The 27,343-nt window shown below is 41.9% G+C and overlaps 1 protein-coding gene across 4 annotated transcripts in view; it reads right to left on the reverse strand.

Moving 5' to 3' along the window:
* The window catches only part of LOC116940229 (netrin receptor UNC5C), a 119,499-nt gene that overhangs the window by 13,735 nt on the left and 78,421 nt on the right, over nucleotides 1-27,343 (reverse strand). For 2 of the 4 annotated variants that reach the window (XM_032949721.2, XM_032949718.2), the window contains 9 exons: nucleotides 26,898-27,065; nucleotides 25,432-25,596; nucleotides 17,050-17,244; nucleotides 15,792-16,430; nucleotides 15,294-15,381; nucleotides 13,444-13,612; nucleotides 12,147-12,383; nucleotides 8,787-8,936; nucleotides 7,707-7,871 (listed from right to left, as the gene is read on the reverse strand). In XM_032949721.2, the coding sequence (XP_032805612.2) occupies nucleotides 7,707-7,871; nucleotides 8,787-8,936; nucleotides 12,147-12,383; nucleotides 13,444-13,612; nucleotides 15,294-15,381; nucleotides 15,792-16,430; nucleotides 17,050-17,244; nucleotides 25,432-25,596; nucleotides 26,898-27,065 (1,976 nt within the window). The remainder of the gene's footprint in view (nucleotides 1-7,706; nucleotides 7,872-8,786; nucleotides 8,937-12,146; nucleotides 12,384-13,443; nucleotides 13,613-15,293; nucleotides 15,382-15,791; nucleotides 16,431-17,049; nucleotides 17,245-25,431; nucleotides 25,597-26,897; nucleotides 27,066-27,343) is intronic. The other 2 variants (XM_032949719.2, XM_032949720.2) reach the window with 2 other exon arrangements.

Below are 27,343 nucleotides of genomic sequence, written 5' to 3' on the forward strand. Positions count from 1 at the left end.
GTACACAGGAAGTGTATTTGTACCATACAAAGGTCTAGAATTTAGAATATTTATATCGGTCATTTATTTAAGGTGAACGTTCCTGAGCGTAACTATACACGTTAAATTCCTTCTAACTACCTATTTCCTTTGTTGTTTTAAGAATGTTGCTAAGAAGTATTTCATGAAGCATAGCACTGGGCTACATCACATTTCTATTATAGTGAGGGAAAAAAAGTATTTGATCCCCTGCTGATTTTGTTCATTTGTCCACTGACAAAGAAATGATAAGTTTAAAATGATCAGTTTGAAATGATCAATTTTAATGGTAGGTTTATTTGAACAGTCAGAGACAGAATAACAACAACAAAATCCAGAAAAACGCATGTAAAAATGTTATAAATCGATTTGCATTTTAATGAGGGAAATAAGTATTTGACCCCTCTGCAAAACATGACTTAGTACTTGGTGGCAAAACCCTTGTTGGCAATCACAGAGGTCAAATAAACCTACCATTAAAATAATAGACTGATAATTTCTTTGTCAGTGGGCAAACGTACAAAATCAGCAGGGGATCAAATACTTTTTTCCCTCACTGTACCTTTATAGCAAAATGTTGAGCAACTCTATTTTGCTACATGAAGCCATCACTCTGCTAGAGTGGTGTATCCTTTCATGTTCGTTTCTCCATCTAAGCTTCGTGTCCTACTCTTGACTCATTTTAAAAATTAAATGTAAACTCTGCAAAGTAGTGGAGAGGGAATATTTTTGGAGTTTGCCATGTGAGCAGTCGAGATGAAGCGGCAGTTAATTTTGAAACACATTTGGCATTTTTCTCTGAAGCCTTGGTACAACGTTAAAAATAAGTATTTCTCCACCACTGCCAAGACATGCCAATTAACGAACAAGAGACATCAAGCAGAGCCACTGCTTTTTTTTCAGAGCTCTTAGGGAAATTACAAATTAAGTTCAATTTCAAGACTGTATTATTGGCTGTCTTCGCAGACACAATTAATTAACGCATTACATCAAACTATTGACGATACTCTCACAGCTGTGTATGTTCACGTACAAATTAAATGGAAATTATATTTATTTAGATGTTTATTATTCTGGACATTATTTACATATGTAAGTTAATAGCTGGTGACATTGCACGACTTTGCCTAAATAATAACTTAACCTATCCACCAATCATTAAGCCGGGCTTAATTGACAGATTTTCTTTTTTTAGTGCGGTAGAATGTGGGCAGCCACATTCAGCATTAAAATGCAGGTCAAAATCCGCTTGACATGGAAACTCTATCTGCCCAAAGTGCAATGACATAGGCATTAGGCACTGTTGACATTCTCCTTTGATCAATGTTCTAGAGACCAAGCGAATTAACACTGTGATCCTATAATCCTGATTTTCAGTCTTAGCGCCAGATTTATATGTTCACAAACCATGTTAAATGCATTTGGGCGGCAATTTGCATCATTCTTGGTCTTGGAGATAGTGGCCTGTTTTTGCCCAAAAAAAACATAAATTCGTCAAGAGATTAAACATGTAAAGATGAACAACACTGGACTGCCTTTCTATGTAATCTCTGAGAGAGGAGGTCCACATTGTAAGCTGACTTCCTTGTTCATGCTTGATTACAACTGCTGTTGCTTCTAGACCAGATGGAACAAAAACGCATACGATCGCCATCTGTCTAGGTAAAGGCACTTGTAACTAGGCAATGGACAACTTCAACTCATAAAATTATACAATGAATTCGTGCAAAATGAAATGTGTCATGCGTGTATACAAAGGACATGTGTACAGATGCCATGCAAATGTCATACGTTTAAGGTGGCTGCAACACTGGGTACGAGGCAGTGGTGGACATTCCAGATTCATTTTAACACGTAGGCTTTCGCGACCAATATTATTCATAATAAAGGTTTTTGGGTTAGATCGCGTTTATTTATAAATGTGTTGTAACCCTCCACCACCCGACACGGCCAATCAGCAAAAAAGTGTCACGTTGACAAAAGACAAATAATTCACTACTTCAGCCCACCGGTGTGTTGAAGAGTTAATCCACATTTACAGTTTGAGTACGACGTTTCGCTGGTAAATACATCCAGCATCATCAAGCAATTCGCCAGAATGGTAAAGCCCTCGCTTGCTCCCACTTAACTCATATCAGGTGCATTGATTAGAGGCGGAGGGGGGGTATTGTAGTTATATAATCGATTAGTAATCAGTCATTGGTTATGATTAGTAATGAGTTGTAGATTAGTAATTCTTTAAATGTAATGTGTATTATTTAATAATACGCTTCCAGGCCGCACTAAGCCGGTAGCTGTCAGAGCGATTAAAGTTATTCTTGTTCCTCTCAATTTCAATGGATTCTCTAATTAGTCTTTGCCAGTAATAATTCGTTTTACACACCACTGCAACACTGTCAAAATCAATTGAGTGTCCTTGTTGACAAGCATGTTCTGCCACTGCCGACAGTTGTGTTTGAGATAATTTAATATTTCTCTGATGTTCTTTTAGTCTTACGCTGATGTTACGTCCCGTCTGCCCAATGTAGCAGCTGCCACATGAACAATTAATCCGATATACACCTTCTGTTGATAGTTCAGGTAATGCATCTTTAGTGCAAGATACTAGTTTTTGAATTTTGTGTACTGTACCAAATCTTACTGTAATGTTTTGCTTTTGCAGAACACGGGCTAATTTGTCAGTTACTCCTGAGATATATGGAATTTTTATTGTTTTAACAATCTGGTCGCTTTCAGTAGTAATGCTTTGCGATCGTGATTTGGCATTCAGTGCTCTGTTAATTTGAGCATTATTGTAGCCATTCTGTCGTAGTGCGTCTTTAACGTGTTTAATCTCTCTCACTAGACTCTCACCATCTGATACTGTTTTCGCCCGATGTACGAGCGTCTTGATAAGAGAGGATTTCTGAGCTGGATGATGATGTGATTCTGCATTCAGATAGGCATCAGTGTGCGTTTGCTTTCTGTAAACGCTGTGTGTTATTTTACCGTTTAGGCCATGTCCAAGCAAAATATCTAGGAATGGGAGTGTGTTATTCACCTCCATTTCCATGGTGAACTGGATGGCCGGGTTTTGTGCATTGAGATGATTTAGAAAATCATTAAGTGTATCTTTACCATGTGGCCAGACAACCAAAGTGGCATCCACATACCTAAACCAAAAGGATGGTTTTAATGTGCTCGAGGCAAGTGCTCTTATTTCAAAGTTTTCCATGTACAAATTTGCTATAGCAGGGGATAAAGGAGAACCCATTGCTGATCCTTCCTTTTGTTTAAAGAAATCCCCTCTCCATAAGAAGTAAGTGTTATTTAAACAATGGCCAGCAAGTTTCGGAATATCTTTTTGTAAACCGGTATTCTTTACTAGTGTATCAAATAATTTAAGCGATTCGTCCACTGGAACCTTAGTTAATAGAGAAATCACATCAAAACTTACCAGAATATCATCAGGAGTAAGTTTAATATCTTTAATCACATTCACAAGATGTTCTGAATTTTTTTATGAATGAAGATGTCTTACCGATGTAGGGCTGTATTTCTTTGGTTATATATTTTGCTAATTGATATGTGGCAGAGCCAATTGTACTGACTATGGGTCGTAATGGGATGCCGATTTTATGAATCTTTGGTAGCCCATAGAGTCTAGGTGGTTTTGAGGCCCTTGGCTTAATTAGGTATTGCTCATTTTTAGGGATTAATGAATTTGCAATTATTGCAGTGGTCTTACCACTGCAATAATTCCAGATTCATGTAGTGGGGACAAGTCTATCCAAGGAGCATAAACCATCATGTAAACTCCGGTCACCCTCGAAGTGGCTTTTGGCTAAGCATCAACCAAAGACAGTCACTACATTGCACGCTTTAAGATGTGATTCTGTGCCAGTCGGGAATGCTCTTCGTTCTGATATTAGAAAGTGACTGGAGCTAAGCATTTTTCTAGATTGAAAACTAATTTCTTTTGAACTGCTTTTTGTATAAAGTTTGTTGTCCTTGCCCCGCACCTCCAGTTAACACAAGTGTGTGTGTGTGTCATTTCCTGCAGACATTGGTTCGCTACTTGGGTGACATCGTCGGCGAGTCCAGGATAGCCACGGACCCCAACAAAACTGTGTGCATGCGCACATGGCCAACCCCCATGTCGATGGGTGAAGTTCACAGTTTTATCGGATTCGCGTCATATTACCACCGCTTTGTGCCCACGTTTGCATAATCGCAAAACTGCTCCATGCTCTCACTGCGAAAGGTCAAAAATTTCGGTGGGGGGAGGAGGAGGCCGTGTTTGTCGCGCTGCACGACGGCCTTGTTAACGTGCTTCCCCTTGGGTACCCCGATTTTTCTTTACCATTTGTGCTGGATACAGACACCAGTGGCACCGGAATCAGCGCTGTACTATCACAGGTGGTAAACGGTGTAGAGAGAGTCGTTGCTTACGGGAGCCGTGAACTGTCCCCCGCAGAGCAGCGTTATTATGTGACGTGCCGCAAATTATTGGCCATTGTAAATTTCGTACAACAGTACCGTCCATACCTTTATGGTAGGCAGTTTGTTGTACGCACAGATCATGCGGCTCTTCAATTTGCGCTGCGGGTTGACCAGCCGTCCGGCCAGCTCTCCCGCTGATTATTTATTTACGGTCACCTACAGGAAAGGTACACGCCACTGTAATGCGGACGCGCTGTCGTGATTGCCGCCAAAGGGCCAATGTGCGTGTTTGTTGGGTGCTGGCCATTGTAAACCTGCGGTTGCAGGATTGCCGGGCACCGTCGTGGCGTCGGTTGACGTTTCACCACCCGCATCAGCCGATTTCCACGATAACACGATTGGTCTCATGCACGCGGAATGGGGACGCCTCCAAGTGGAGGATGCCTCCCTGCTAAAATTGCGGTGTCGCGTCGGAGCGAAGGGTGGTAGACAGGGACCAGGGGGTATGTCCCTCGTGGTCCTCCGTGATGGTTTGCTGATGAGGTGGGATGTTGAGGTGCAGCGTTACTGCATCGTTGTGCCAACTGCTCTGCGGGGTAGAGTGACACGGGCTTTCCATGAGAGGTTGGGGTGAGGAAAACCTCATCAACCCTGAAGCGCGATTTATTTTGGGCCGAAATGTCAGAGGATGTCCACAACATGCCGAAAGCCCCCAATGAGGCAGGCCCAGCCACTGTTGCAGTCCATCAAGGTGTCCCGTCTTAACGAGCTCATTGCTCTCGACATCCTCGGGCCATTTCCCGCCACCCCGAGGGGAAACAGATTTTTGCTCGTAGGGGTGGAGTACCTGTCCCGGTGGCTGGTGGCATGGCCTTTGCCGGATCAGTCGGCCGCGTCCATCACGGACGCATTCTTACACAGCTATGTTTTAGATAAGGGAGCCCCGGAATGTCTCCTAATAGACCAAGGTCTAAACTTTCTTAAAAATTATTAAAGGTGGTGTGCAACTCCCTGGGCACTAAAAAGATCCAGACGTCGCCCTACCATCCCCTGACTGACGGGATGGTATTAGCGTTTGCATAGGACTCTCACGTCCATGCTGTGCCAACAGGTCAATGAGGCGCAGTCCGATTGGGATTTCCACATTTCGAGTGTTCTCGCCGCGTACGGAATAGCCCCTCACGCCTCAACTGGGTTCTCCCCCTTTTTCCTCATATACGGGAAGGAATATGATCCTCCCATGGAGGCTCAGTTAAACATGGATCCGGGCAAAAAGAGGGCCGTTGTGCCCACGCCCATGCTCCTTACTCTCAAACGACTGGCGGAAGCACGGGAGGCGTCTCGGGATAATTCGGCCAAACGGCAAGCCGCCAATAAAAAGCTTGTGGGACTCGGCGTATCCAGAAGCCCATGGAACCCTGGGGACAAGGCGTGGCTGCATTGCCCCTAGGTGCCCCTGGGCACGTACCCTAAATTGCACCGGCCATGGCAGGGCCCGGTTGAGGTGATTGAGGTCAGGATGCCACAGTGCGTACGTATCCAGGTCGGTCGCAGGCGCTGGTTTGTGCACCCATCATGGCTGAAACCCTATTTTCCACCTTGTGATGTCGTTTCATCTCCACTACCTGACGGCCAGGTGTGTGATGTGTCCAACGAGCCCGGGTGTATGGTTACGGAGGGTACGCCTCAGCGGGATTCCGTTTTTTTGCCTGCAGGATCCCAGAATCTGACACCCACGGTACCACCGGCGGCGCCATCCGCAGGCAAGCCAGGAGGGACGAAACGACCGCCAACCGCCTCATCTTCTCCTTCATCTTCTTCCCGGGAGGGGCTGCACCCATTAGGCCATTTACAAGTCGTCCCCAGGGTCCCCAGGAAACCCATTCTCGTACCACCTGGGGGGCCGGCGACGAGGACCCATTCCAAAACTGTACGGTTAAAATAACACGCCCCTTCCCATTATTCTATTCTGCAACTACCTGCCGTCTGGCAGGTAGTTGCAGACGCGAGCCAGGCTGTGGCTGTCGGTTGACCTGAGGTCCTTCCCTTGTTGGCGGGCTGTGGCACGCTGACGGTCGTTGGGGGTTGTCGTGTCCCTGGGGGCCGGGTTTATTGCCGTGCGTTCACGATTGTTATCTATTCTGGTTATTTCTTGTTCTAGTTAATACTATTCGTGGGCGGGAAAATTATTGTTGTGTTGTTGTGCTGCTACGCGGGGTATGGAGGTTAACCGGGATGGCTGTTTTTTTTTTTTTCACGGGGGGGGAGGGGGGGGGTGATGTAGTGACATCATAGTGACCCATTCCATGTAGTGACACAACATGGAATGGGTCACTATGGCGCGTAGCGCTGGTTGCTGGCAAAGGGGATCTGCTGTTGTAGCAGCCCTGTCTGCCAGCAGGTCATGTGATAAGCCGGAGAGAGGGAAGTGGGACAAAGGTGACAGAGAGGGCATGGGGGGTAGAGCCGAGAACCTTCGGGTAGGTCCTGGAAGGGGGGCGTGGCCGAGGGCAGAGCGATGCCACGCTGGGTGGATAAAAGGGGGACCCCAAGCAAGGTTTGTGTCTTTTTGGAGTGGAACTCTTCGTGCTACAGGAGTCTTCTTCACTGTCTTCACCTCCTCGGCGTTGTTGGTCAGGCAGCCTGTTAACTGTCCTGACCAGAGTGTAGTTATTCCCTGTGCCAGTAAAGGCTATAATAAATAGAGTGCCTCCTACTGTTAGTGCCTCTGAGTGACTCACTACACAACCACTGGTTTACATTATGAAAAATGTTAAACATGAATACAAGGTAGCTCAGTGGCTCAGGGGTCAAAACACTGAACAGTACTGCTGAGATTTCGGATTCGATCTGAACAGGCACCCATGATAAAAATGAGTGGTCTAAGTGCATCACCAATGGCCCCACAAAAAAATCTAGTTTACAGCTCTGAGAATCAATAATTTTTGACTGCTATGCAATGAACATCTCAAACAATTAAATGTTTAAAACATTGGGAAAGTGTGGATAAGAGGCAACTTCACGAACTCTGCCAAGCAGTTTTGTGATATCACCTCGCGTGGGCTGTTCTCTATGAGAATCGCGAATGGCTAATTCTTTATCTGAATACATGATGCCATTAATGCGTCGCCCCCCCCCACCCCCACAGAGAAAATGCAAACAAAAAGAGAGCCAAAGCTGCACTGACGCTAGGTAGACTAGACTCGTGTTCAGGTGCGGTGTGCGGAGAAGGGGAGGTCCCTGGAGATGCAGAGGGGGTGACTCACGTTGAGCAGGGTTGTGCGCAGCTGCAGCACCTGGCCCTCGCCCTCCAGCTGCTGCACACAGAGCTTGCAGGAGAACTCGGTGCTGCTCAGGCCGGCCCTCTCCAGGGCGAAGGTGCAGTGCAGCAGCCGCTGGCAGCCCGGCCACACGTGCCAGAAGGGGATCTCCTGCACGGTTGGCGGTGCAACAAACAAAGAGTCAAAGGGCCGTGAGCCAGCGTTCAAAATTCCCCTGTCTCATGACCGTGGCCCAGTCTCGTCTAGATGGGACATTCTCGACTTCTCTCAAGAAGCAAATTGTAAAAGTGCAGCCCTGCAATTCCTTGCTCATGCCGCTGCTGGTGAAAGGGATTCCCACTAGAATTAGCTCTCTCTATATATGTATATTTCCATACAAAATGCATTGAATGGAGTTTAACCATTGGATATGTTACTTAATAATGAGATTGTGTGAATCTCCAGCTTTTCATAAAATATCTAGGAAAATGTTCTAAGTGTGCACTTTTATCTTTTTTAATCTCCCAGTTACACGAACAATGTAAATGATTTACACAGACTTGTCCAAAATGATTTGATAGGCATCAGTAAAGCATCAAGTGGGTGTGTTGTGGGTGTTCCAAAGTTGAACACATTAGTCTTGCTTATGTACAACAAATTTTTGAGCAAGTACAACAAAAATCAATTCTAAGGTTGTTTTACATATGTACATTTATAACAGGAATCCTAAATGCAAAGCAAATCCATTAAGTTTCTGTTATCTTCATAACCACAAATAGATTTCACTGCTCAGATTATATTTTAACATGTTCATGTAAATTGACATTACCGTGTGTATCTTACTGCAATCCTGCAGTGACAACGCACAAACATTTTTCAATGTTAAATCAAGTTGACGAATACGCGTTTTTCTTATTCATTTGAAATGCATTTCCTCGTGAGTTTCATATTACATGCGTGGCAATGGTCCATGATCGAATGCAGTGAATCATCAAACACGCCTCTAATCAAACACAATGTGCTCTGTCATCATGCGGGACGGAGCAAATGGAAAACAAAACAAACACTAATAGGTTCATTCAAAACCTGGAACGTGTTGAGCAGCTTGTTAGTCCAGAGGACGTCTGGGATGGCGTGGATCGAGAGCCTCAGGTTCCCTGAGTTGGCTTTGAAGTTCAGGGTCGTGGGTTCCTCCAGCAGACGGCCTCCCAGCTGCTTCTCCAGCTCCACGACCTCCTGCATGTCCCGTACGCATCCACACACGCGCGTTCACCCACGTGCAAGAGTGCACACAAATGCATCCAAATACAACTATCTCCTGTACAGCCTCAACAGACAATTGGGACCAGTACTCTTCACCCATATTTATATCGGCTAGCATGGTACCCGAAAGTGTGGTGTCGCTAGCAACCAGATCTAAGTGCACATCGCCTGGCACAAGCGCCGTGACGTCACCACCACTTCGTGGAGAATGGCGGCTGTTGCTGTTGTTGCTTGAAATCATGCCTGCCCGCCTTTGTCTCCCCAGTGCTGGTGTTTACACACTGCACCAGGTACTTGTTTAAGGCTGAGTTGACCTAGGAGAAGGCCAGGACTGGTTTGGATGTTCGTCACCAATGTTGGCCATGAGCGGGAATCAAACTCAGGTCGCAAGGGTTGATTCGTAGTGTGTGAGCCACAACACAACCACTCCCACACATGGGCACACATGCATGCATGATTTTCAAGAAATGCACATACGTGCGCAGACACAAATAAAAACATACATACACACATGTGCGAATGCATATCTTAATGCATGCAGATGTAAGCATGCCGATGCATGATGAATTATATTTGAACTGGTCATGGGTTGTCCTCTCACCAAACTGCACTGATTAGCATGATAAAGTATGGTCAAACAACCCTCATGACCAACACAGCATGAGTAGGCCTACATCGAGCAGTGAATATATTTTTTGAAAATAAATCTTGCATATATATGCATATGCACGTATCATAAATACCAGGTTGGCATACAGTTATCTCATATTCATGATATTTAAGTCATTATCATTGCTGGAGGCAATCATTTCAAATTATGTAAAGTGCAGCCAAGTAGTGTGGATGGGCCAGGTAGCAAACGATGCATTGAATTTAATTTAAGCTCTATAATTGGATAAAGCGCATGTCACTGCAAAACATATAAATTCTAACAAAATACGACAGAAACATAATAATTCAACACATTACCAAGTGTATAGAAAGTAAATATCTACCAATTCATGTAAGGAACCAAATTACACAATCAATTTCGAATGTTTTCAGTTGCCAATTTTCTTTTACTAAGACAAGAAAATATACGTACATTAAAACATTCACAATGTCAAATCACACTGTATTTATAAGAATAGGTTTTCCCCTTTTTTCTGGCAACAAAACAGGCGTTAAGATGTTAAAACACCAAACTGAAACCTTTAACAAGGAATCATGTCTGCATTAACCACAACACTTGTGGTCAGAATGCAAACAAAAAAACATCCTCTGATAATATATGCATTGTCTTTGAAACTGATTGGTCCACACCAGAGCAATTAGTAAAATGCACGAAAGTAAAACAGTGGATTTGCAAATAAATCGCTTTCTGTAATAGCTACACTTTTAGAGTAAGTAAATGAACATGCTGCAAAACATTAACTAATGATTAGGCTGGTCATGTCGCATGCAAATCTTTACGAACTTCATTTATTATCCTTAACAAGATACTATAAGGGCAGCAAGTTACGTGACTCTGAAATACCCAAATGGTCTACTCCACTGGGGAATGGCAATCACGCTTATACACACATTAACATACAAATGCCAGCAATGAACATAATGTAATTTGCAGTGATGCTTATAAACTTGATTACGTCAAAAATCCCAAAACACTGTCCCACATTAATATGTTGATGTAACCCCGTATATACACCACATTTTATGGTGTGATTTTTGTATGTTTAAATACCAAAAATAATGCTTTTTTAAATATATATTCTCACTGCAATAATAGAAAATACTCGAAAAATGCTAATCACAGGAAACACTTTAAATTATATGTTTTAAAAGGTAGTAAATGTGAACACTAAAATACAATAATATGCAATATTGCCTTCAAAACAATCCTATTTTTGGAGCAACTTAACATAATGACCTATATAAAGTTAATCATGCAATAATTTATCATAAAATAAAAAAGAGCATTTGTTATTGGAATTATATCTCACAAAGGTAAATATGTGTTATTGACATAGAGGCCACTTTTATAGTTAAAGTTAATGTCGCAATGAAACGCTGTGTTTGTGTTCACTGAGCTTTAAATTACAATTCACAGGTGTGACATTATCATTTGAATTGTTGTCACGAAACCAAGTCCTTCCTGCTCAAACTGTGTTATAAGATGAGCGGAGAACATAGCAGCCTGCCCCCACGCAGCAATAACCAGAGTATAATTAACACAGTATGCAGCCGGGAGGCAGGTGTGACACGTGTGGTTAGTAGGTGTGACTCGCAATCGGAAGGCCGTGACTCCAAATTAGTCAGAGATCTATTCCACCCATCATCTGTCTTAGATCATAGTTAAATCAATTGGCTCACAGGCCCCACAGTATGGTTGCAACATATCCTCGTTTTCCCAGGTTTTCCTCTTTTTGAGGTATTAGTCTTACCAGGATATAAAACAAGATTAGTTTTTCAGTTACGTAACAATATACCCCTTAAAACAATAGCATTCACACGTAGTTCTCACTGCGATATTGTGAGACATTCTTTCTCGCTTGCTGGGTTTTTATGCACCTCAAGGAGATGGCAACGAGAATCCACAGACATGATGAGCAGTAGTACTGGTGGCGGACACGCTCACACACACACACAGACAAGGTGAGCAGTAGTGCTGGTGGCGGACACGCTCACACACACACACAGACAAGATGAGCAGTAGTACTGGTGACGGACACGACCACACACACACAGACAAGGTGAGCAGTAGTACTGGTGACAGACACGCTCACACACACACACACAGACAAGGTGAGCAGTAGTACTGGTGGCAGACACGACCACACACACACAGACAAGGTGAGCAGTAGTACTGGTGGCAGACACGACCACACACACACAGACAAAGATGAGCAGTAGTACTGGTGACAGACACGCTCACACACACACACACAGCAAAGGTGAGCAGTAGTACTGGTGACAGACACGCTCACACACAGACAGACAAGGTGAACAGTAGTACTGGTGGCAGACACGCTCACACACACACACAGACAAGGTGAACAGTAGTACTGGTGACAGCCACGCTCACACACACACAAGGATGAGCAGTAGTACTGGTGACAGACACGACCACACACACACACAATGATGAGCAGTGGTGCTGCCGCTGGTGGTTGACGTAATCCCCGGGAGGGGAGCGGCTCTCACCGCGAGGGACTCGGTGTCGTCGTTGAGGCAGTAGAGGCGCAGGCTGTACTCCAGGGAGGGGCACACGCTGGGCGCGAACGCCGCCAGCCTCAGCCGCTTGACGGCCGCCGGGCCGAGCGCCTCCCCCAGCACGGCGTACGTGCCCGGCGTCTCGGTGAGCACGTGGCACGCCCGCTCCTCCAGCTGCCAGTGGCAGCTCGGCGGCCGTGCAGGCTCCTCGCCCAGCCTCAGCACCTCCTGCAATGCCCGTGCACGGTCATCTAGCACGTTATCCGATCAAGTCTGGTCAGGTTTCAAAGCCAAATACTTGGTTCACCAATAACCTTTGAAGATGTTTTTTTTCCTTTAAATTCCAAACGGTGCCCCCTCCTCCTTCCCTCCTCATCCCTTATATCACCTTACTTCTGTTCTTCCCTCATCTTCCCTTCCCCATATAAAAATCCATGCTACCCCGCATGGATTTGTATGCCCTCCCCTAGACCCAAGGGTAATTGAGTTGAGGACTCTTGTCCGTGCGAGTTTCTGTGCCCCTTCGCTTTGTTACAGTTTATGCTCTGTACCGGGCTCATGTTGGAATTATAATTTAAATTTGTTTTAAATCAATCCAGGAGGCGAGAATTAAAAAAAAGGCAAATAATGCCTCTACTATATTGGGTTTATCTGGTGAAGATGAATTGCATTTTTCATAAGCATTGTTACCAGCTGGGCATTTTAAGAATAATTCGCATTGAGAAATAAAGTGTTTGCAAGCTGGAAGAAAACGTGCTGAGATCTAAATGCTATCAATAAATAAAATATTTTTTTTTACAAACGTTACTTAGCCACTTGTAAAAAAAAAAATCTCAATTAGGAAATTAGAAGACTTTATTTTTTAACCTTACTTTCAACTATTCTGCCTTCATTAATTGGTCCGAAACATGTCCGAGGGGTTTATCTAAATTATTGTAGCCACAGTGAACAAACACCATTGAATATGTCACCATGACAGACATCATTTCTAACTTAAACAAATACATGCAACACATGGCTGCAATTACAACCATGTCATTTTCACAGAGAATCCAAGTTAGTAATCTGAGATGTACAAAACAAACCTATTATTCCTGCACAAAGACTGACCCTACTGTACCAACACCACTATCTGCAAGACCTCAGTGCCCCGGTAGCCTAGCTACAGCCGTGAATCAACCAATAGCGACGTTTCTCTGTGCGACTCAAAAAAAACACCCCTAGTAATGTGCACTGACGCGTGTATAATTTGCATGCGTAATATCAGCATGGGGCTGTGAGCTGTCACCTCCCAGGGGCCCGAGCTGAGCTGCCGCTTGAGGCTGAGGGCCCAGTCCTCGGGGCTGAGCTCAGCGCAGTGGCGGAGGGAGAGGATGACGGGGGAGAGGAGGGGGACGCTGGGGGCCCCGCATGACACCACGGGGCTCAGCAGGGTCTGGCTGTTCTCAAGCGCTGGCCTGTGAACAAATACACACACACACACTCCCTGTTGGCTGATTTTACGACACACTGCTAAGTGTTTTATTTTTTCATCAATTGCTTCAAATCTTACCATGTGGCGCTCATGATCCCATGTTGATATTTCCTGTCATCAAATAAAAAAGGTGCAGTCCTACAATGCACTGATCGTGTACTGCTGGAGGAAGAAGGGCCTCTCTTCAAGATGCAGCTTCAGAGAGCCCATCTTATCAAATACATAATATACATTTCCTGGATTTAAAAAAATATATATACACAAAAGTGGCCTGTGAAACAATGACAACAAAAAATATTCGAAATATCCTGAGCCAAACGTCACATCAGTTTTGGTGAGTAGTTATCAAACGTAACTGGGTGTGGCAGTTAAGAAGACTTTTGTTAAAAGCAAGTAGAATATTTACAGGTACTGACTAGACTTAGGTATGGTCGATGCTACATTTACTATGGCATGCATCCAATCTATTATTTTGATGTTTTTTCCTGGATTTTCTGTTTGCACATGCACAAAGTCACTTTAAGATGTCTTCTTGTTCATGTTTTTGTTTTTTTGTTTGTTGCGGTTGCACCCGATTCAAGAGCCGAATGGCTCACAGGGCAATACCAAATCAAATGAAACTATGAAACTATTTTTATTGAATGTGAACAATATGTGCTTTGGCATGCCACGTAATCGTAATTTTGTGAATTTCGCCAAGACATCTCATGCACTGTGATAAGGCAAGAGTGGCTCCAGCTGTGGGCAGTTTAAATTGGATAAAGGCCACAGCTGCGTAGACAACTTGCCAACATTATCTATTTACAGTTTATTGTTATTTAAACTACAGTTATTTAAGCTGCAGGTTTTTTTGTTATTTTAGATAGGTTCAAAGAAAACTGTAGTTTTTTGTTTTTTTCTTTGAACCTATCTACGTAAATTTACCGAAAGACCCAAATAATATGAATTCCTGCAGTCACAAAAGCTTTAAGTCAAGATTTAACATGATCTGTTACTGTAGTTTCTAACATATCTCACCATGACCTCTCGTGCCATCAGTGGTGAGGATCAAACCACATTTCTTTATTTACCAAAGGCTTCTTGGTTTTTATTTCACTGGTAATGTTTTTTTTCTTCATCTGGATGTTTAACAAAATCACGCATTGTAATTTTATTCATAGGAATTATAATCTGCATTGTGTCACTTATAAGTTTTAATAAACCAAATTATTACATTCATTAAGTCAATTGTTACTGCAACTAAATGAAGGACAAAGAATCATGTTTTAGTCGTAAATATGTACATTTTGTTTACTGAAACAAATAATATAAGTATTTGCTTTTTGTAAGGTTAAATAGTTGTGCTTTCAAAGGCCATTTTCAGGTGATTAAAACAAATATAATCTAACATCCACTATTTAGCTATGACCTATTTCTGTAATTCTCTAATTATTGACATTTGCATATTTTTCTCGTAATTTTCTTGAAGGTCAAAAATATAAATGTACATTTTGTAAATATATTTGCTTTAAGTAGAAAAAAGTATACGTATAGATTTTTAGAAAATAAATATATGAACATGCAGTTTCGACATTCGAACATCTCTCAGGCATGTGATACTAAAAGCAACGCTAAGTGGATTGCTCTTGAAACACTGCACAAAGAAGTCAGTATTGGCATCTTGCCTTTTCTCCTTTTCTCTGTGGATGGTGATGTACATCTGGTAGAACTGGCCTGGTGGAATAGCCCCTGGTGGTACTAACAAACTCACTCCTGAGAAAAAGAACACATACGCAGAATCAATGACAAGCATAGTTCAAAAGTTTGAAGGACAGATCCATACAAGGAAAACTCAGAATATGAAATATAGAATATGAAAACTAGACCATGCTTTAAAATAGCTAAATACCTATGTTTTACCTAATATTATAAAGGCTTAAATGCAATAATAAAAAGGTGGAAACTATTACAAGATACATCTCATTTGGTCAATGAATTATTCGCAAACATTAATGCATTGCTTTATTCCTTTCTCAAACAAAACCACGTGAAACGTACTGTGCATCAATAATTAGTTTTTTTGATCTACATCAATTAAAGGGACACAACTTTTATATGTAAATCCGCAGCTACATGCAGTTGATTATTTATAAACAAAAGATGATCAAAGAAAAGTACTTTACCAGAGTGTGCGATGGTCAGCCGTCCACCAAGACAGCAGAATGTCCCAAATACAGTCGTGTCCGACCCAACTTGGTGCATCTCGTTATTGTCAAGACACGTTTCTGTTGGTGCCAAATCCAAAGTGTGATGTTGGATCATTTTGTTGGGTTGCCTTGTTCCATGCATGCGAGACAAGCTGTCCAAATGCGCTTCGGAGCTTACTCCTTGACGGAAGGTCCTTTTAGGAGAGGCACTTGTACTGAAATCGGTAAGGCTTCCAGAGTCAGCTTCAGGGGCCTGCGTTTCCAGCGAACCCTTCGTGGAATGGTGAGTCTCCAAGCTGGATAAGTCAACGTGAAGGTGCGTTCTTCTCGGCGATTGCATCGTGCCAAATCCTGTCAGCGTGGCAGAGCATTTTTGTAATCCTGACCTTTTTGGTGATGGTTCAACACTTTGATCGCCTTCGTTGTCAGTGGAGGCGAGCATGGAGGAGCTGCAAACCTTTATCTTGTGGCCAGGCAATGGCTCCAGTAATGGCGACTGAGTCATTTGGATTTTCTGGGTGGCATTGTGCACAGGATAAACGGGCTGAGGAAACGTCCCAACCGAGGCTGTGAGGTCAGGCTGTATGGCAGTCCTCAGTAAATTAGAATCATCTGCTTTGAAGAATGTAAACAAAAACATTATCTTGTATTGTACAATCAGTCCTCCAACAGATTAGATGGCAAAATGCTGGTACAGTGAAATAATTACAAGGCAATTCTTTAATTACAAGGCAGTTACAAGGCAATTATTTAATATTCAATAATTATATTTAATAATTATAATAATTACAAGGCAATTATTTGGCCAGAATGGTTTAATGTGGCTTCAACAATAATTGGCAAAAGATTCATCAGTTGTACCAATTAATAATTTTAGCTATTTTTCAGCACCCATTGAAGTTTGATATGAAATCATTAAGAGCATTACTTTCATTTGATCAAGCCTTGTTAACTTTGTGGTGTAGCTAATTAAATCAGGAAGCAGAAAACTACATTTCTACATTAATTAAGAGGCAAGAAAGATCCATTTATTATTTACAAAATGTTATAATGAAACGAATTAACATACTATTTGTTGATTTATATTGGTTACAATTTTATTTTTACATTTTCTAAAGCTATTAATGCGTTTAAGCATTTTTTAATCAGACAAAATAAATGAAAGCAAATAATAAAAAGCAACGGAATACAAGAAATAGATCTTAAGTAAAAAAAACACAGCACAGAAGCTCACCGTTTCTGCCAGCTTTTTGATTGACGGGACGGAATCCACCGGTTAGGGCCGAGGCTGAGTTGATTATGTCAGAGCCATATTCCTGACGACGTCGTCGATACAGAACAAAGGACGCAGCCAACACCACCCCGACAGATATCACGAGGGCTACAGCCACACCGGCATACAAGGCAACCTCATCTCCAGCCTCTGAAGCTGCAACACACAGGGAATATAAAAGGAATAAACGGTCATAATAACGATGACAATCCAGTGCACACTCCACTCTCTATGCAATACACGCCAGGGAATGGCAATAACACAACAATAAGGCAATAATGGGTAATTTGTCCTATTTATTTAGTATGGCTGGAGAAGTGTATATTAACAAGGGAACTGTGAAAACAGTGCTGTGAAATGAGGTAGACAGCATTTGGTTCACCCCTGCAGTGGACTTGTGTTGACGAGAGATCGAGTCGACTCTCAGTTTGTCAAGTTTTAGCGTTTCTCGGAACATTTTGAAAAGCACATTTATTTGTGTATGTATCAACATATGGTGATCTTCTTTCGCACCCTGTGTGGCCAACCATGCTAATCGGAGGTGTGAGTTCTGGGCAGTGTGGTGTATATGTGGCGCACAATGAGTTTGCGGCTGGTTCGCAGCGGGTCTAGTTTGCAGTTAACAGCAAAAAAACGTGCAGGAACAAGCATGAAAATATTTCCAAATAAGTAATGTCAGATACTATTAAGTCATCCATGGAAGCAGCAAATAAAAAAAATACACGCTTTGCAATGTTAATGTCTAAAACTTACCATACCGAAAATGCTGAAGGGCCTATAGATTATAATGATATTCAGCTCCTGCTTATCTCCAAATGAACAACACCCTGTTACCGGAAATTCATCAAGTTTGTGGTCCATCTAAACATCCCCTTGGGACCAAGAGGAAAGGGTGTGCAATTGTAAAGGTTGACCTAATTTTAGGATGTGGAGGGGAAGTGAGAGGGGCAATTATGAAACTACGATTATGCAATCTGCTGTCTGTATGCAAGCCAGGGCTGGATTATCAGTGGTCATGACGCACGTTTCTTTCTCCTGTGAAAACGATTGCAGTAACAGCCAACCCTAACACATCTATAGGGATGAGGCTGGACTGCAGAGGTGGAAGTGAGAGGTGACTGGATCAAGAGGAGGATGGCATTTTGCCAACTGGGAGTGGGGACATCTGCACACCCAATTCCCACTAGACCACAATCTATATAGCGGACGAGTTGTTCTTGGCCAACAATGCCACTTATTAATGTTTGTCGCAGGCAAATATAAATTAATAAAGGAAGCAAGTAAAAGCATCACATTCAGTGACGATTACGTGTTTGGTAGCATCAGATAAGCAGGCAGACTCTTTTGTAGAATAGAAAACATATAGTATTCATATGAAACATATATAATGTGGCAGGTGTATTTATACATTAAATAGTGTTAACAATAAACACTATATTGTTTTTAGATTACTATATTATACTATTCGTATATCATAATCAAATCATAATCAACATTATTGTTAGATTTGCTCATATAAGATACAATTTTGTGGTGAACATGCTCCCAGCTGGGCTAGTCAATTATTTAATCAATTTACCAACAAGCCCTGGATTCTCTAACAAGGATATTAAAAACATTTGACTTTAACGTCTATAAGAGAAGACCATTCTTCATTGCTATCAAAATCCATTTTTGTAAAATTGTCTGATATATAACTAGAAATACTTGACAACAAACGAATTCATCCATTATCTACTTGGCAAAAAAAAAACCTCTCAAAGCACACGGTATTTTTTTTTATCCCAACAAAGACCATAATGATCTGGTGACATATTAACAGGCAAGTCAATAAATAAACAGATAAAACAATGAGGCAAGTAATAATATTAGTAAGCCACTGTACTTTCATAAAAATGCTTTGTGACTATTACTGAGGGTTGACAACTTCTCCGGGGATTTTGTGACATTGTGCGATACTATCGTGGTTACGGGGCAAAGTAGCTTGACATGAAGATGCCACTGCAGCTCTCAGAACCTATGGCTTGTGTTGGCAAAATGTTTATGAAAGCTTTCAGTCAAAATGTTTAACCTTAGTACAGCAAAATGTCTTGCTTTTCGGCATGTAATACATTCACAAAGATGGCCACAAGATATGCTCTTGCACGTATTTAGGGACTTTATCACCGTTGCACGACTGATGCATTTGTTCATCCATCATATTGCACATAAAGTACAATATTTGGAAATCTAGGGTATACGTTTTAATGCACAGTGGAAACAACTATTATACACTGAGCATTACAATGCTTAAATGAATCCAAAAAGCAGCCATTGGTATCAATAAGTCAAGTTATGAGCATAAATATTTTCATTCTTGCATGTGAAGCACACGTAAACAATTATTTTATGTTATACCAGTTGCAATGACATCCATTATAAAGCCATTCAATCGCGTGCCTCGAGCTACAATAGACTGTTTTATTTTGCACAATTTTTATACCAGTGCCACTTTACTTTGAATAACAATTTGTATTCTTTTAAAAACCATTATACTTAAAATCTTTACTTGTGCGTTTCAGATAGTATTGATAATTCAATTGCATATAAAATTCTGAGTTGCATGATTTATGCATTCAAATGTTATTCATGTATAGGAAACTGATATTCCCATATGGATCAATATTAGTGTAAAGTTGACACTTTTCTTATGCACATGCAATTCGTAACATGTCACCAATGCTCATTTATGTAGCACGAGATTAAAGTTGCCTTTAACGAGTTGTACAATGCTTGCAAACAGCTTCATATTGCGATTGAATTACGGAATATAGCCCTGGATCACAATTGCAATTTGAAAATAATTCAAAAGGAAACATTAGTGGGTTGTGGTGGCTTAAATAGATGACCTCTTTACTTTAAAGCCAGTTACGGTAGTGGATGTGAAAAGATGGACAATTGAGGATTGAAGAATTACACATTAAGGAATGAGGACAATTGCTATAGCACTTACGTAATTATCACGAAGGCCATTACATCAACTGGAACTTGCATTCTAATCCTTGTTAGAAACCTACATTGTTGTGTTTAACGATCTCTACTGTGGCCACCACTCTGCTAATCCTAAAGTGGAAACACTTAATTTCATGGCTTAATTGACATAGCAGTGTAACAAAGATAAAACAAATTTTCATGGATTTTTTTAACAGCTTCCACTAAATAAATTTTACATTCTAATTTTCACTAAGGTGTGTTACATGCTTGCAATCCAGGGATTTGGACTCAAGGATCGAAGGATCATGCAGACTTTTTAAGTTTAAGTTTATTTGATTTGTTGCACGGATGATGTTCCAGATTATCCAGTTTCCAAGCTATTCTACAAGGATGATCCGTTATGTGTAAGCACAGCAACAGCAAAACAAAGACAAGGACATCAATATTGCAGAGAACGAATGCAGGGTCCTTAAGGAATACTGCACAATACACAAGTGAGGTATTCTGAACCGGTGCGGAACTTTGAGAGCCTGACATGACTGCTGGTGGTACAGAGACTTTCACAGGGCCACCATGACTCCATCCATTTCACACCATCTCATCTCAGCCGTGCTTCAATCATGATTGAAAATTCATTTCTTTACAACTGTTGTTTGTGTTTAGTTTGTTGTTCTTCCCTCGCACCTCTGATGATCAAGGTTGACAACACATAGTGCGAAAAAAATAAGTTCAACATCCATGTATACAACAGGGCTTCACAGCAGAGCGGTTTTCCATTGGCTCTTTGCTATGCATGTATGTATGTTGAACTTCTTTCACACTGTACGTAGCCAACTGTGCTAATCGGAGATGCTGGAAATGCTAAGCCAGAACCAAACCGTGCTAATCTGGCCAGCAGTGGGGTAAATGACTGGTTTTCTACCTATGATGTCAGACAGTACGCTGTGAAGTACAGCATCACCACATCGGCCACATTCCATCTCGCGCCATTGCGTGTGATGCCAGCGGCACAGCTCAGCGATGGCAGGGAAAAAACAGCCCCGGCACCTCATGAGCCGAGCCGGACTGGCTCAGCGAGGCACCAGCATGGCTTGGTTGAACAGTGGTGAAGATTTTTTTATTTGTTTTATGTTCTCCGTGGGGTTTTTTTTCCTCCCAAGTTCTGTACAGCATCGTGAGATGCAAGTCAAACGTGGATGCAATATAAATCCAAAACTGTAATTGTTATCTCCTCATGTTGCATGGGTTTTCTCAAGGTATTGTGGTTTAATTCTACATGCCAACCACCCCTCCAAAAGGATTGGCCAAACATCCCGGATATAGGACCCCCCTCGGCAATAGTCTTGAAACTCTTTCTTGGATAAAGTACATTATGATGATAATTCAATATTCATGATGATTGCAGTATAATTATTATTTACGATTATTTATCCTCTGCACTGGTCTTATTTACGCATTATTTTTTTTATTTAAAGCTTTCGTGACTGCAGGGATTCATATTCTTGGTTCTTTCGTTCATCTGAACAAACTGTCAAATCGCTCTCCGTGGTGCTAACGTTAAAAATAACCGCCACTTTTTTTTCAAATTTTCTTGCTGTGGTTTTCACACCTGATGACGATTGCTTGTGTTGCAGTCGAAATGTCGTGAGATTTTTATTGTTTTATATTTGTATTATTGTATTGTTTCCCCTCACAGTGAGGGGAAAAAGTATTTGATCCCCTGCTGATTTTGTACGTTTGCCCACTACCAAAAGAAATGATCAGTCTATATTTTAATGGTAGGTTTATTTGAACAGTGAGAGACAGAATAACAAGAAAATCCAGAAAAACGCATGTCAAAAATGTTATAAATTGAATTGCATTTTAATGAGGGAAATAAGTATTTGACCCCCTATCAATCAGAAAGATTTCTGGCTCCCAGGTGTCTTTTATACAGGTAACAAGCTGAGATTAGGAGCACTCCCTTTAAGAGTGTGCTCCTAATCTCAGCTCGTTACCTGTATAAAAGACACCTGTCCACAGAAGCAATCAATAAATCAGATTCCAAACTCTCCACCATGGCCAAGACCAAAGAGCTCTCCAAGGATGTTAGGGACAAAATTGTAGACCTACACAAGGCTGGAATGGGCTTACAAGACCATTGCCAAGCAGCTTGGTGAGAAGGTGACAACAGCTTGTGCGATTATTCGCAAATGGAAGAAACACAAAAGAACTGTCAATCTCCCTCGGCCTGGGGCTGCATGCAAGATGTCACCTCGTGGAGTTGCAATGATCATGAGAACGGTGAGGAATCAGCCCAGAACTACACCGGAGGATCTTGTCAATGATCTCAAGGCAGCTGGGACCATAGTCACCAAGAAAACAATTGGTAACACACTACGCCGTGAAGGACTGAAATCCTGCAGCGCCCACAAGGTCCCCCTGCTCAAGAAAGCACATATACATGCCAGTCTGAAGTTTGCCAATGAACATCTGAATGATTCAGAGGACAACTGGCTGAAAGTGTTGTGGTCAGATGAGACCAAAATGAAGCTCTTTGGCATCAACTCAACTCGCCGTGTTTGGAGGAGGAGGAATGCTGCCTATGACCCCAAGAACACCATCCCCACCGTCAAACATGGAAGTGGAAACATTATGCTTTGAGGGTGTTTTTCTGCTAAGGGGACAGGACAACTTCACCGCATCAAAGGGACGATGGACGGGGCCATGTACCGTCAAATCTTGGGTGAGAACCTCCTTCCCTCAGCCAGGGCATTGGAAATGGGTCGTGGATGGGTATTCCAGCATGACAATGACCCAAAACACACGGCCAAGGCAACAAAGGAGTGGCTCAAGCAGAAGCACATTAAAGTCCTGGAGTGGCCTAGCCAGTCTCCAGACCTTAATCCCATAGAAAATCTGTGGAGGGAGCTGAAGGTTCGAGTTGCCAAACGTCAGCCTCGAAACCTTAATGACTTGGAGGAGATCTCCAAAGAGGAGTGGGACAAAATCCATCTTCAGATGTGTGCAAACCTTGTGGCCAACTGCAAGAAACGTCTGACCTCTGTGATTGCCAACAAGGGTTTTGCCACCAAGTACTAAGTCATGTTTTGCAGAGGGGTCAAATACTTATTTCCCTCATTAAAATGCAAATCAATTTATAACATTTCTGACATGCGTTTTTCTGGATTTTTTTGTTGTTATTCTGTCTCTCACTGTTCAAAAAAACCTACCATTAAAATTATAGACTGATCATTTCTTTGTCATTGGGCAAACGTACAAAATCAGCAGGGGATCAAATACTTTTTTCCCTCACTGTACGTGACTTTACCGAAAGAACCAAGAATATAATATTACGCATTATTGTTCGTATTATTGACACATAGTGCAGCTAAGTCTTTGATAAAACACTTTTCTCATAGAATGTGCCATACAATGCGTTCTAGTTTATAGAGGCTGAGCTTTTTCATGAATGCTTCAGTGCTTCAGTGGATAGAGGAACAAAGTGATGCTGAGTGCATATTCTCTTGACCCAACACACATGATGTTGATTGACCAATAATATAAGATACCTGGACTATTGTATTCAATTTATATCGAGTAGCACTAAGCAAGTATTTTAGGAAAGATACTGCTGCCTCTTCAAATATTGAACTCAAACTAAAGAACAGACTTTAATGGAAGCCCAGGACAAGTTTCACTATGTCACCCCCACATTACATAATGCTTCATTGTCATTGGATTATTTGCAAAACAAAAACAATACACTTTTGATTAGTTTTGTCATGTTATTTTTTAAATGTCACCTGTGATTTTAGTGCATTAACTCTGGAAACCCTGTGGAGTTTAGTGCATTAACATATAACAGGAATCATTTTCTCATAATTATGAATAAAATGCTCAGTCGTGTGAACTTCTTCTGAAAAATATCCTCTACTGTGCTAATGATAGAAACATATTTCATGAAGGTGTGAATATCAAACACAGGCAAATTTGTATTATGCTGCACTCATCATGTTAGCCATCAAATTAATAATTCTAAATGTGTTTATGTAAACATCAATCTACTGAATGCTTGATGGATAATTTTAAATATACCATTACGCAACCGTGACGGATATATATAAAAAAAAAACCTCATGAGGTTGCCTGATAAATCATGCATTATACTGGCAAACAATTTTTGCCCATGTAAAAATATACAATCAATGTTCAACAGAATGTGTTTATAAAATTATGTTCTTTGCACTTTTTTATTTAAATGAAAATGTTACAAAGCATTACCGGTGAAAATTTTTAATTTGCTCTGCTGGAACGTACGCATGCCGGATCGTGGGTGAGCTGTACGGATGCTCCTATATGAACACCTCAAGAGCATTTCGCATTTCTATAGATTTCAATGATTAATGCCTAATCCATTGTCATTCTATCAATCTCATATGCTGCCGAAGTTGAGCTGATAACATGGGTGTGATTGCATAGACGATCAAGAGTGGGAATATTAGCATCTGCTTAAAGTGTGGTGCGTAAAGATAACTGCGGGTCAGATGGACGATTTAATACATGAGAACATTTAGCAGTAGATTTCTCAGCACCCCACAATCAGAGGTAATACACTCTCTAGACTAATAAATGCATGCAATAACAATTTAATGCATACAACTATTTTGGCTCCCCCCTTGTGTAATCAGGATACTCACATAATCATGCTTAATTGCAGTTCACAGCTATTTTATTTTATATGCACTTGGCTCTAATTGGCAATATAAATTATGGTAAGATTTGATCTATTTTCGGTGAATGCATTAAAAACTGTTTTCATTATTGACAACATTTTATTGATTTGGTTTGTTATGTCACGATTAATTAAAAACGGATATAATGCAGGACTGCTTATTTATAAATGAAAGGTAAATGTACAGAGCCCAGCAATTGTTCACTCGCACCACTGCTGTCAGAAGGGCCTCGACTAGAGGGGGGCTCTAGAGAGCTCTCGAGAGCCCCCCTCTCTAGAAGGCTCTCGAGAGCCCCCCTCGAAGGTATTTTGTATTTGGTCTCATCTTCCACACTGACCAGACGTTTAACAAAATATAGGAGTACTCATTTTTTTACCCTAATACACAAGCTGCTGATCGACTAACTGTGTTGTACACATGTATACTGCTGGGTTGGAAAGAGGAGGGGATTTAAGAAACTTGACCATTCTCGCAACTGCCGTGCCAGAAGACTGAAGCGTTGACCCGTTAATTGCAAAGTCCAGCGTCACAGCCATTACAGCATGGCAGAGTCTGCCATTTGTAAATAGTGTTCCCCATACATATAAAAAACAAGAGTTGCAAATGCACGTGCAACTTTGATTATTGCAAAAATGTATTAATATGATTTTCTCACTTTGTATGCAGAGCGCGTCGGAGCAGTTCTGGGACTGCAGTGGAGAGCCGTGGCAATCCTTGCCTCCGTTGACGGGGGCCGGGTTGGAGCACTCCCGGCTCCTCCAGTGGGTGCAGTCGGGACCACAGGTCGACCACTTGCTCCACTCCACCCAGCCGCCATCCACTGCCACGGCACGCAGCACGGCATATCGGACGACGACACGGCACGCGGAACACAGCACAGAATGGCGTTATGAGTGCAAAGAGGAAAATCAATTTCCTATACAGCACGGGATCACTGCGCCAACATCGGCAATATGTAAACGGAGAGAACCCAGCTTCAAAAGTTATATATTGTCATAATAATCACTGTAATGTTAATCTTGAAAGTTCACAGAACATTTACTTAAAATTTACATTTTGCATCTCATAAAATATACATGTCTGTGCAAGTCATATTATACACAGATCCCCTCATAGCCAATGCAGACTGTTGGGGCAAGTGCTGTAAGCGAGCACCTATGAAGGCCAGCACAGCACACGAGGGTGTGGGTGGCCAGCATCACTCCTGACAGCCTTTGTCTCCCTAGTGGTGATGTTTACACCATGTACTTATTTGAGGCTGAGTCGGTATAGGGGAGGCCCAGGACCGGTTCAGATAATCATCGCTCGTGTTGGTTGTGAGAGGAAATCGAACTTATGTTGCTAACCATGACACTACCGCTCTTAACACAAACCCACAGAAAATTGAATATCTCAAAATCACCATGACCATGACAACCTTTTCAGAAATAATTTACGAAAAGTATGTAAATTAGTATAATAATTTCTAGAAATGAATTAACCTCTGATTCAAAACAGCATTTCAATTAGCATCATAAATTCCTATCATTAAATATATTGGAGAAAAATTGTGAATTCAGATGAGAGAATTCAATTCACAGTAGCAATTCCGCATGGTGGTTAACAATCCCAGTAGAATTCTTTAGTTATGGAACTTCCAAAAGCTGGTTGAATTCACTTTGAAGCTGATTACCCATTTCAGTATATCAAACTCACCAAATCTTCCCTTGAACCTATTGGTACTTGGGCCATGAAGAGGTTATGGGAATTTGCCATAACCTGCTTTTACACTCAGTGTTGTTTTCTCCATTTCATTTGCAATGCATTATGTGTGCTGTCAGGATTGTTGCTGTGTATGCATACAAAAATCAAAACAAACCAGTCTATTTATTTAAAAATGAGCAATTAGATAGCAGGTATCTCAGTTGATGGCTCTGAAGCAGTGGAGGAAATTCAACATTTCAATGGCAGAGGCTAAATGATCTATAATTGCCATGGCTATATCTTTCCTTCAAATGATAGGCTGAATCGATGGGATTTAAACTCATATGTTTATGATTGTAAGTTAGGTACTCTAAACCACACTGCCACCCAGCCGTGTCAGGCCAGAATGATATCATCACAAAAACCATGAAAGTATACCTGGACAAATGGTGGAGCAGGGGATCTTTTGAGTACCCTGCCCGTTGCACACAGCCCCTCCGTTGAGAGGGGCTGGGTTGGTGCAGCTCCTGGTTCTCTTCTGGGTGCCACGGCCACACTTGCTGTTACAGGGCGACCACTCTGTCCACAGGGACCACCCCCCATTCACTGCAGAGAGAAGCCATATTCAACTTAAGGTAAAGATTGCAGAATAGATGCAGCCTCCCATTACTCCATTAGGCGGAGCTCAAGACAGCCCCTCTACGCTATGTGATCTGCTCTTCAATGCTAGCCAGACATATTGGACAGATGGGAGTATCCGCACTTTACCCCACCACATGCAACTTGCCAATTAACTGTGGTGTACCCGTTTGAGCTGCTGGATGGATAGAGCCAAGGAGATTGTTTCTGCCACCACTGGGAGATCAAATTCATTCGGCAGCCTG

Source organism: Petromyzon marinus, chromosome 8, assembly GCF_048934315.1.
Source record: "Petromyzon marinus isolate PM22_M1 ecotype Great Lakes invasive population chromosome 8, UKy_Petmar_22M1.pri1.0, whole genome shotgun sequence".
Classification (NCBI taxonomy): Eukaryota; Metazoa; Chordata; class Hyperoartia; order Petromyzontiformes; family Petromyzontidae; genus Petromyzon; species Petromyzon marinus.